General features: G+C 39.7%; 1 protein-coding gene across 2 annotated transcripts in view; it reads right to left on the bottom strand.

The window, feature by feature from the left end:
• Nucleotides 1-12,544, bottom strand: part of AK8 (adenylate kinase 8) — a 65,004-nt gene that overhangs the window by 31,438 nt on the left and 21,022 nt on the right. For both annotated transcript variants that reach the window (XM_014307138.2, XM_031057251.1), the window contains 2 exons: nucleotides 10,286-10,417; nucleotides 7,991-8,080 (listed from right to left, as the gene is read on the bottom strand). In XM_014307138.2, the coding sequence (XP_014162613.2) occupies nucleotides 7,991-8,080; nucleotides 10,286-10,417 (222 nt within the window). The remainder of the gene's footprint in view (nucleotides 1-7,990; nucleotides 8,081-10,285; nucleotides 10,418-12,544) is intronic.

Below are 12,544 nucleotides of genomic sequence, written 5' to 3'. Positions count from 1 at the left end.
TTTTCACCATTTCCCCCCCCATTTTCCACATTTTCCCCCATTTTTTCAATTTTTTAATCAATTTTTCCCCATTTTTCCCCCGTTTTTGCCCAAAATCGCCGTTTTTCACCCCAAAGCAGACGCACATCTCCCCGGTGATGTACTCCAGCCGTTTCCCCACGGTGCTTTTGGCCTCCTCCAGATCCTGCTTGACCAAAACGGGGCCCAAAAGCTTAAAAATGGTGTTGGATTCATCCAGCAGGTTCAGCTCCTGGAAATTGGGGCGAAAAATCCAAATTTTGGTAAAAAACGTGATTGGGGGGAAAAAAAAAGGGGGAAAAAATTGGGTTTTTTGTGGGGGAAAACGGGGAAAAATGGGGAATTCGGGGAAAACGCGCCCGCTCCGGACGCTGCCGAGGCCTCCTGGAGCCCCGGCAGCACCGGGCTGGCACGGAAGCACTGAAAGCATCTCCGGTTCTGTCGGGTTCGAAGAAGGGACAGCAAACACCGGCACCGCCGCGGGTTCGCACCGCTGCGGGCGGTGATCGATCCATCACAGGGACCGTTCCTACAGAAATCCCCTCTCACTCGCTCCTGTGACACTGCTGAGAAGGGCTTCTGCAAGAATCGGAGTCATTCTTTTAATACAGTAAAACAAATAATGTGGTAAAATATTTAATTTCCGCCTCTAACATATTTCTGCTTGTTAGCATATATTAGAACCAGTCTTTCCTTGATTTCATTTTTGGTTTTTTAGGTTTTTGGTCATTTAAAATAGGAATTAGCTGTATCGAAGTGGAAATTGTACTATTTCTAAAGCAGGTACAATCCCAAATTATCGATCATATATAATCATAATCAAAGGGATATTTGTATTTCTTTTCCTTTTGTTTCTACAGAGAGACTACAGTTGGACAGAGAACAGCTACACTTCAAACCCACTGGACTCCTCATTTCCATTATCAACCAAGTCCCTATTTCCTCCTCATTTCTAAAAGCTCAGCTCTGCTGGAGAACACAGCGCAGAATTTGACCTACAAACCCTTCTTGACAGTGATAATATTCAAAAAAAGGAATAAATTGGTGAAAAACATTGTGGCTTTTTACACCAAATCCTGCTTCCTGCGGGATGAGAAGGGAGGGTGCCCCTGAAGGGGCTCCTCACCCCTGCCAGGGCTGCCAGCTCCTGCTCCAGAGCCCCAGGCTGGGATGGATCCTGCCCTGTGCTCTGTCTCCTCTTCTCCTGACACCTCCCAGCCACACTAAAGGGACATTTAAAAATATAAAAAGATGCACCAAAGCTGTTTCATGTTTTCCTTGTCAGGCTGTTTCATGCAGGTTCTGTTTGTATTACACCCCGTGAAACAGAGCCTAACCCAGGATTTTATGGTAAACTCCAAAAAAAAAGGGGGATGCTGACAACATGCAATGTGCTTTTCCTTCTGGCTTTTTGTATAAAGATTCCTATGATATCTCCACCCCAAACTCAAAACCACCCAGAATTCAGGTTAGCAGCCCTTTGGTGGGGAGACAGAGCTGCAAGGAAAGGAAAGGAACCCCCACTTCCCTAAATTTTAAAGAATAACTGTCAGCAATGAAGATCAATATAAATATAAAAGATTAATTCTTCACATTTATATTGTACTTTGCTGTTTAAATGCCCCTGACAACCACCAGGCCCCAAATGGCCAAGGGCCACATCTTCACTCAAATCCATGAGGGTTTGTGGCACAAATATTGGAATATTGATCCTCCAGCAACAGCAGGAATGCCACTGCAAAACCATTTTACATAGGCAGGACCATATCCATGAACTGACTGATTATCACAATTGCTCCAGAAAACAACTGCACTCCTCTCTTTAATCAAATCACATTTATTTTGCCTGGTCTGGCTTCCAGGGTTGGCTTTTTGGGGTGGAATTTTTTGGTTGCTTTGTTTTTATTCCTAAGTGGGGTGGCCTTTAAAAATATCTTTGTAGATCAAGGCTCACTCCAGCCCTGAGTATCTGCCAGACAGAAACACCACTCTGGACTGTGGAATAAAGAAAAATACATTCTAGATTTTCAAATAAAGGAAAAGGGAATTCTGATTTATCATCTTGTAGTTATTCAAGACATGAAAAAGTAAAATTCAGGGAAGAAAATTACAACCTACTGCCTATATGTCTGCATTTAAAACTTTCTGTTCTACAACCTTGCATCTCATATAAAAATATGGCCACCTAAAAGAGAAGATAAAAATAAATAAATTTTATTATGTTCTCTTGACCACCAATTTTCTCCTAGTAGGAAAAAAAACTGCTACCTATTTTCCATAAAAAAAACCTTTGTAGCAGTCCCAGAGGAAAAGTCAAAAGTTTGACTTGAAAAACGGAGCTACTTCAAAAGCATTGTCAAACAGAGGTGAAGGTTTTTTAAAAATGCATAAATTAAAGCGTGGTGTATTCATAAATATCTCTGTAACTTTACACAGTTTATTTGTGAGCAAGTTGCACATTTAAGGGAGCTACAGAATTGCCGTAAAACCAACTTAAATAAAGTAGAAAATCGATTTGTTTATTAGCTCCTGTTTGGACTCTGTGTGTTTGTGTGTGTGCATGTGTGCGAAAAATGAAAGAAAAATGGAGAGTTTTTTTCAATAATAAAAAGGGAGCTGCACTGCAGGGCCCCTAAAGCTTGTGAAAAATTAAACTCGACGGATTCAAACTGTCCTATTTCCACTTCAAAAGAGAAGAGGCACTGAGCTCTTCCCAACTTATCTTCAAACGCCCAGCACCCTAGAAAGTTTCTTTAAAAAAAATAAAGTCTCCAGTTCCCCCAAGCACTGTACCCGTTACTGTAGCTGCTGTCTCTCCCTCTTCTAATTATACCCATGTGAGTCTATTAATCAACTTGTAAATTATTTAGAGAGCCATGCGCTGTCTTCAGCCAGTACAAACACACTGCATGCAAAGGCTTGCTGAAAACCAATGGAGCTCCCAAAGGGTCTGTGCAATGTTCAGACAGCTTGCAGCTCTCCAGTACAGCACTCTTAAAAACAAGAAATAAAAACTGAACTTACCCCCTCAGATATCAAGATTTACTCGTCCTTTCAACTCGGGAAGTCTCGGCGAGTTCTTAACAAAGAGGAGCTGCTCTATTGTCAAATCTGTGTTTCAGGCTCAGTGATGAGAATATTAATTTGATGTCAAAAAAAAAAACAACAAAAAACAAACCCACCCTCAACAGAGCAAAGTGTTTTCAGTGAGACTGTGATCACAATCACCAGGGGACCCCCAACTTTCAGAGGCTGCACCAAAAAGCACCCCTTTAAAACCGCTGCAATTTAAAATAAGGGGAGATCTGTGTTTGTACAAGTAATAGTTTTTATTAGAAAACAGGAGAAATTAGGGAATTCCAGATTTTACCCCCTACGTGCAGACTGCCATTGGGGACAGCTTCAGATATTACAACTTTAAAAAAAATATAGAAAAAGGGAGAGGAAAAAACCTACACGGATTGTGTGTGTTCGGCTCTAACAGGCTGCAAACAGTGCAATGTTGTGTGTGTTCCATGAATCAGTCCTCTTACCTCCTGAATCTTCATTTTGGTGGGAAAAAACCCAATCACCCAAACTAATAGCAGTTCTCCTAGCTGAAAAGCAGAATCTTACTGGTCTGGGAGTGTTTTTTTCCTTTATTCTGCTTTCCTGTCATCTCACTTTTCTTGGCTCTATTTATTACAGCTTCACAAACAGATATATTAATTAGCAGTGATCACTCCATGCTATTTCACCACAAAAACTGGACAGAATGATATGCAGATTCCAACTGACTGATGACTTTCCCTATCTTTGTGATACCCCCAAAATGTTTCTGCTTGTCCTTTCATTAATACAATGCAAACACCAGGGACATTTAGGTGGGGAGATCAAAAATGCTTTCTGCATTTTTTTTTGGTTGTTCTCCCAGGGCATCAAATTCTGACAGACATCTTTAAGATGGTGATCAAAGATCATGCAGATGGAACTTTTAATTAATGTTTGTCCATGTTTTCAGTGAGACGTGTCCAGCTCTCCTCAGAATTGGAGCAACCTGAGGACAGGAATTCTGTTTGAAGGTTTCCTTCAGGTCTCATCTGTCCAGGGGAGGGCCAAGTTTATGGAACTGCCTCCTCAGAACATTTCAGAAGGAATCAAACCAAATAAATTAATTTATGGCACTTGTCTTGCTGCCTGTGGGAGGGTCCTGGCCACTGCACTCACCTCTTACTCCATTTCTTCCCAGGCTGCCCAAGCAAATGGTGTGTGCTGAATTTAGCATTATTGACCAAGAGTTAATCTAACTGGAGTTAGGGACCAGAAGATTGGCCTTAGACTCCAATGTTGGTGATTTTCTGTCCAGAGTATAGTGAATAATAACTACCCAGTACTCAGTGAAACCACAACTTCCTAAAGGAACAGTCTCTGCATTTCAGACTGGTGGTTGTCCAAAGCACAGCTCTGTGTTTATGACAGGCAGAAAGCTGTCTGAACTTATCCCCAAAAATGCATTTTTCAATATCTAGTGTGCACCTATTGTAGGCTAGAATGTCCTGGGAATTAAAAAATTAATGGGCTCAAACATATCTATGGTGCCGGCATTAGGTAAAATAGATCACCATACACAAAACTGAGGATTTTGACAAAAAACAGGGCTTTATGAGACAGCAATCATCAGAAAATACTGACAATGGGAATATTGTGTTACCTTTTGGGGTGAAAAACAGAATTGTCTGGGCTGTTCCTGAAAATACAAGGTGTAAACATGAAGCAGCAGTACAGGAAAATGTGGATGGATCCTAAAGCCATGAAGAATCTGGGTTAGCCAAGCAGAACTGGGGCAGAACAGGCACTGGGCAGCCTCAAAAACTCAATAATGAGTCAGCTCTGAGCAGGCAGGGCTTTGAGCCTCCTACAGCACCACACCACACCCTGCTGGCACATTTTAAATGACCAATTGTATGCAATCAGTGCTGTCCACAAGAAGGGAAACACGCTGAGATCAGTCCCCTGGGGCAGCATTTTAAGAATATACGAGGCATGTCCTCAAGATTTTATGGCACTGCTTTCGATTTGACAAGTAATGGTTTGAGAACAACATTTTTCCTGCTCTGCCTTTGGTTCCCCTGCTCTGTGGAACGTCACTTGCAGGGTTCCCCACCCACAGGAACAGCTAAGCCTCTCAACAACCAGAAATGCAATGGAAAGGCTGAAGTTCTAATTGCTTTTCTACTTCCAGCACTGTCTGCTATTGGCTACACTGAGTTTTTGCAAGTGAGATTTTCTGGAAACTATCAATAGTCAATCACAGCAGGAGAATTTTTCCTCTGTTTCAACCTGGCTGCAGCAAGAGAGCAAAGATGCAAAGATTCTTTGCCCACCTTTCCTCTTCAGTGCCCTGTGTTATTCCATTTTCTCCAAGCCTCTTGTGAGGGCAGTAATGAATTCTTGTTAGTGTTTACTAATGTAAATTCATTCTTTGTTATCCCTGGGAGAGGAGGATTAGCAAAATGACAGAACTTATTATTTCTGGTTTTGCTGGATGATATTTATCTTTATTCAGCCCTTAATTTTGTGCTGTGTCCCACCAAATAAAATATATATGTGCATATCAGCAAATCTAAGGGAGAATTCTTAGCATAATGCACAGAAATATAGTTATGATCCCTATTAATATTCAGAAGTGTTGTACAGCTTTATCTGCACATGCTGTATTAAAAAAATTAATCTAAATCTGAAATAATTTCTAATTTGGAGGAAGAAAGGAATTACAACTTCAATTTCATTTTCCTGAAATGAAAGCAGCTCCCTTGGACTAAGGATGTGCATATTTTTAGGACTGGCTAAAAATTATGGTCTGTGCAATTATTTTACTGTACTGGGAATGCATCTCCTTTAAGGAACTTTAATGGTTAAGATGAAGTTTATAAAACACACAAAGAACATTTTAGTAAAGGAAGCTCTTAAAGGAGCTATCTTGAAATAAACAGATCATCCAAACTCCCACCTCAGCCATAACTGAAATTTAGAGAGTGAGGTATTTACAATCCTCCTCTCCACAGAGATGAGCAGACAGTGAAATTACAGCATGCATACAAGATTCTGAAATTAATGGATAGCATGAAAGTCAGGGCTAGAGCTTGAAAGGATTTCTATGTGGGAGTTAAACTGAACTCAAAACTCAAATGTGTTTGACCACATTCAGGTCAAACCAGATCACACAGGAAGGAATTACTGGCACACCTGGAGATCCACTGCACACCATACTCTGAGATCTCCTCCCTTTGAGTTAAATGCCCATTCTGGGTATCTCAAACTCAGAAAATCCCCTCCTAGATCTCTGTGCCCATTCCAGAGGACCCAAATTTCCCCTGTGAGGCTGCAGAGGTTCCTGCTGTGCATCCCCATGGCCCCAGAGCAGCTCCCAGAGCAGAAATTACAGCATGCACACAAGATTCTGAAATTAACGGATACCATGAAAGTCAGGGCTAGAGCTTAAAAGGATCTCCATGTGGGAGTTAAACTGAACTCAAAACCAGCCACATTCAGGTCAAAAAGGAAGGAATTATTGCCACACCTGGAGACCTCAGACCCACTGCACGTCGTACTCTGAGATCTCCTCCCTTTGAGTTAAATGCCCATTCTGGGTATCTCAAACTCAGAAAATCCCCTCCTAGATCTCTGTGCCCATTCCAGAGGACCCAAATTTCCCCTGTGAGGCTGCAGAGGTTCCTGCTGTGCATCCCCATGGCCCCAGAGCAGCTCCCAGCAGCGTGGTGCCTGCTGTGAATGCTCTGAGCTGGTCACTGCATTGGGGGTAAATGCCACCCATGCACTGCAGATGGAGTTCAGAGTTAAAATCCTTTATTCTGTGGCTTGATAAAGTGCCTGGCAGAGGGATGGCACCCCCAAAGCTGCAGGCTGCCAAAGATCTTTTGGAAAAGTCCTGAATCTCTGGCTTTGCTATCAAGGGAGCCTTGATTTAACCTCAGGTAATTTTAAAGGATTGTGTTTCAGAGCTGTCTAATTCAGCCTCAGAATTTAACTATTGTGCTCAAACAAAGGAGATTTTCAAGCTTTTCACCTTACCAAATACACTTCTTTGCTAAAAATAAAGGACAACAAAGATTTCTCTTTGCTCTGGGGGGCTTTGCTCAAAATTCCATTAATACTGAAGTTTAACTGAGATTTCCCCATTTCAGCACAATTGTCTCCTGGTGTTTGTACCACTGGAAACCATCTGGGCTGTTGCCAGAGACAGCACTGAAAGTTCCTCTCCCAGGCCATTGCAATTTGGCAAAATAAACATTCTTCCACCCTCCAGCAACATGACTTCTCCTCTTTAATTACAGATATTCTCTGATTTCTAACACCCACCACACACAGACAGCAGGACAACTGTAACAGACAGACAGGTTTAAACTGCTGCCCTCAGGAGCTCACAGTATTTATGATTTATCTGAAATCCCTGCAGAACCTTCCAAAAGCAAAGTACACCCAACATTTGTCATGGCAGTCACCTCCCACAATCAAAAATGCTGATAGAAATGAAGTACAAAGAAATTTTAAGTTTAAAATATTGACATGAAAGTAGAGGAAACTATGGTAGCATTCTAAAAGTCAACATCCAAATATAAAATGAAACACCATATTATTGTGCTTTGAAAGAAGTTTGACACAATAGTGTGCTTTAAAAACAGTTTGAACTGATACCAGAATTTTAATTTAGATTTAGAGATTAAAACATGGAATTCAGATGTGCACAAGAAATCTGAATTTTGCTACAACAGTGAATATTTGCTTTGAGGATATAAAAAAACCCTTAGAAATCCAACTTCTGTTACAGAGCCCTACAAATCCCATGGAATAAATGGAATTAATTGACTTTCAGGTTACCCTGATAAGAATCCGACCGACAAAAATTCACTCACAATTTGGTTTTTGCTACAAATTCGTAACTACAGTGTAATGAGACAACAATGTGCCCTACCTGGGCATCCACTGTCAATGTAAGGCTTAACGAGTTCTCCAAGTTTTGTGTTGTCTGCAACAGCTTCCTTTAGCAGTTGCCCACAGCAAACTAACAGGAAGGAAGAACAAAAAAGACACAAGGTTAAATTTTAAAAAGGAGGCAACAAAGCAAAGCAAAGAAAAGAACCCAGAAGCTGCATACTGGAATAAGGTCACTGAATAAAATAAAAGTTGTATGTTTTTTGAGTTTGTTGTTAGGGTTTTGTCGGGTTTTTTTTTTGGCCAAGCAGAGTGAAAAGCAAGGAGAGTGAGGATATGGAATGCAAAAAAAAAAAAAAAAGAATATATTTGGCAAAGAACATATTAAAAATGGAGAGAATGATATTCATCAAATATATTTCTCAAATAACAACTCAAGGGATTGCTGGTGGCTTTCACTTTTTATAAACTTGTAATTACTGAATGAAGTTCCAGCTGCTGAACAGCATCTGAACCACTCTGCTGGAGGTGCAGCACAATGCTCAGTTCAGGAAGGGCCTCCCTGGATCATTTAATGATCACGTAAGGATTACATTTAAAATAACTGTGCTAATGCAATATTATCATTGATTTCAAGCACACACAGAACTCCAGGAGATGCAGATTTCAGGTCTGAGCCAGGACAGCTGTACATGAAATATTCCTGGTTTGGCCTTGGAGGGCACTGGCTGCCCAGGTGAGAGAGGGAACCAAGACATGGAGAGGTCACACAACAGCAGAAATCCTGGTTACAACACCAATTATTTTTGGTAAAAATATTAGGTATAGGTCCCCCTGGAGATTATTCAATTAATAATCCTAAATTGATTCCTTTTTCCCTGGAATCAATAGCACAGACAGGCACTGCCTTTGATGGGAGAAGATGGAGCCCTTTAATCAGTTTATTGCTGTTAATCACACTGCCAGGCCAACAGGAGTGAGAACCCCCCCAGCAGTGCTCCTGGGACAAAGCTGATAAAATTCAATGTTTAAGTGACAATTTGAACAGTTACCAGTTGTCCTGGAGAAGCAAATTCATATTCATAATAAATAGTGTAAAAAACACAACACAAACTCAGTGCACAGCCCCCAATTTAAGACACCTAATGAATACACACCTAAATTCAATCCAATTCATGAGACTATTTAAATATAGATTTAAATATCTGAGTCTGAGCTTCAAGCCCAATGGCCTAATAGAAATTAAGTGTATGCTGAATATTATTCTGAAAAATTATGGTATTCCAACTCTGTATTGAACATTTAATTCTTCTAATATTTGGGTTATAAAATACTTAAAATAAAATTCAACATATGGGTAAAGCACTGGTAATGATTTTTAATAAAAAGAGCTGCAACTCTCTCATATTGTAGTCACTTTAGAAAAAAAATGCAAATTTTGACCTAGATGGAACGCTATGAAACCTGCAGTTTTAGAAAAAAAGTTGAAAAAAAATTTAAAAGGACAATAATTTTTATTACATTCAAGTATGATTTGTTTTCTTTACGCCAATTACACAATTAATAAATCTACAAATATTTAGTTTTTCACATGATATTTTAAAATACAGCAATGGCACAATAACTGACAGCAGAAATATTCTATCAAATCTGCCTTTTGCTTAACTAACATGATGTGACTAATCAGCAAATTTTACAGCTATCAGACATGTGTTTGAAACAATTTATGGCCACTCCACAGTTGGAAGACACTACAGAACATGGAAAATATTACACTGATCCTCACCAAGCTGCACTTTTATATACAGAACTTTTTAACATTTAAATGCTAATTATGAACAAGTCTCACGCAGAATTTTTTGGACTTCCTTTACAGAAGATGATGCACTTTTAACTAATTCCTTCATTTTCTCACACATTTCTTGAGCTGTGCAGAGCCTGAGACCTCACTAAAGTTCAGAGTGAATTCTATTTTAAAAATGCTCCAATTTTGGTCAGAGAGCTGAAACTGAAATCATTACTCATGATCCACTGATCCACAGAAGAATTCAGAGCACTGCGGGAGTCTAACAATAGAAAAATACAGATGCAAAAGGTATAAAAAATGATGAAATGATGACTAAAAAAAAACCTTAGAGCTGGTTTGTCAAAGCACATATACTCGGTTTACACTTCTTCATTCAAATACTTTTCAGTGCTCTCCAAAAATTGACATCCACAGCGATGGACAAAGAGAGACTTTTTATAAGAGAGTAAGACAGAGACAGCAAAAGATAAATGATCAAAAAGAGAGAAAGGGGGAATTGAGCAAAGTGCACGTTTACTGAGAACTTACTGTTGATAACATCGTATTTCTGAGCTATTAGTGCTGCCTGCAGGCTCTTCCCACTGCCTGGGGGGCCAAAAAAGAGAATCCTGGGTGTGAAGGGGGCAGCAGATCGGTGCCGGGTTTGGACAAAGGCAAGAACTGCAACAGCGGAGAAAGGCAAAAAATTAACCCATTTCTATTTAAAAAAATATAATCATTTATTAGCTACTCTCTTCTTAAAGGCAAGAAATGAACCCATTTCTTAAAAAAAATAAATATAATCATTGGTAAACTACTCTCTTCTCTTAAAAAAATGTTGATTATGGTTTATTTTATCACTGAAACATCCAGACTCTGCACCTAAAATCAGGACACGGATATAGAAGTGTCCTGTCAGCAATTTACTCTGAGAGGCATTTTAGAAATCTCACTATCATTACACTCCTCTGTCTTTCATCAGTGCCTGTCAAACCCTTTTAAAGAGCAGATTCAATTAATAATTGCTCTCTTACCATGTTGTTTTTAGCAGAAGTAATTTTTGCTTGATAGCTACAATTTTACCATGCAAATTATAGAGGGCTGTAATTACATTTAATACTTTCTGCAGTTTCTGAACAAATATTTAAGTGTAAAAACTTGGGATGTTAAATTAATGACATTTATCCAGCTGTGTGTGATTAAGACTCCTAATTACAATATTATAGACTTGTAGCACAGTGTGTCATGACACTGCTCAGCCTTGACAACACAGAGCTGAGTGTGGATGTTTTATTCTTTTACCCATCCTTTTTGTGTAACTTGTAAAGAATATTTGAGCTTCTCTGCCTGATTCCAACCATTTGCTGGACACCATGCTCCTAAATTTTGCTTCAAGCAGGAAATAGAAACTTCAGGTCAACCTGCAGGTTTGGAAAGACCAGGGGACATGTGAAGCATCATCAGCACTGCCACATTATACAGACCTGGACTGGGTTACAATCCCAAAGGAGAACCTGAGAGATCATCAAGAGATGTCACAGCATTGGCAGTGAGGACAAAATTGGGATTGTATTTGGACACAGCTGGGGACATTTGATGGCTGAGAATCCCAGAGATTTTCTGGGATTTTTAGAGCAGCCCAAGCCATACTTGTGACATCTTTTGGCTTTTCCAGGGATCAGTCAAATGCCAAAGTTAAACTTTCTGGCACTGATCCCACCTGCCATGGTTGGCCATGGTCAAAGCAGCAAGGACACATCTGCACAGCTCTGATTCCCCTGGGATTGCAGTGGATACACCTAAAGGTGAGCCCAGATCAGCTGCAGCCTCTCAGTTTTTGTGAGATCTTCAGTTCCAATAAAAGGCTCTCTAAAGAGAGTCCTTGTAATAAAAAAAGAATTTTAGGTTCAGGCATAGGACAAGATTAAGCATGACTGTTTGTATGAGTCATAAGCTATATTAAAAAGCACAAAAGGATTGGTGGGGAACAGGATTTTAGGAGGTATTGTCAATGCCTTGCTCTGTACCAACAATTTTTCAGGGAACTCTCCCTTAGATGCTTTGGTATGGTTAGAAAATATTTTCTAATAAAGAAACACCTCCAGCAAACTCCAATTTTTACACAGCAGCCCTAAAGTATGGAGAAACCAAAGGTGCAGCCCCATGGGATTGGATCCATCCCTTCCTGCAGAGCTGGGATCCTGCACTGGGTGTCCTTCCCACATCAGGGCAGCAGCAACTGCATTCAGTTCACAACATTTTATAATTGTGTGAAACAACCCACAATAGTGCTCATTTTTATGAGAGATCTTTTTTTTTTTTTTTTTAAATCTAGCTGGGGCAATAAAAATCTAAACAAAAACACTGGAAAATCCTACTAGAAATTAGTGTTTGCTGCATGGAACCCTGAGTATCAGCTACCCAAGCAGTGCTCCAGTTATTCTGAACATTTTCCACAACCCAGTGTATTGAAAAGCACAAACATTACAGGCAAAGCACCCTGCTTACAAATGATGCTTAATTTGCAGTAAATAACCAAGTTAATTAGGAGTAATGATCCCCTAGACAGTCTCCACATCTAATTATTCTTTAAAAAAATCTGGCTGCTTGATGCACTGCAGAAAAAAAGATCTAGAGAGGATTTTTTCATTCCAGTTTTCAATTTATCTCACTACATTATTAATTAATAATAATTAATATTCAGGCACTCACATTTTTATTTACAATTCAAGGCATGAATTCTTTATGAATGATGATATGAACTTTTAAATTTAATTAAGTAATTTAGAGGTAATTAATGTGGAAATT

Source organism: Geospiza fortis, unplaced genomic scaffold (genome assembly GCF_000277835.1).
Source record: "Geospiza fortis unplaced genomic scaffold, GeoFor_1.0 scaffold27, whole genome shotgun sequence".
Classification (NCBI taxonomy): domain Eukaryota; kingdom Metazoa; phylum Chordata; class Aves; order Passeriformes; family Thraupidae; genus Geospiza; species Geospiza fortis.
The sequence above is the reverse complement of the archived record's forward strand: the minus strand, read 5'-3'. Positions and strand labels throughout refer to the sequence as shown.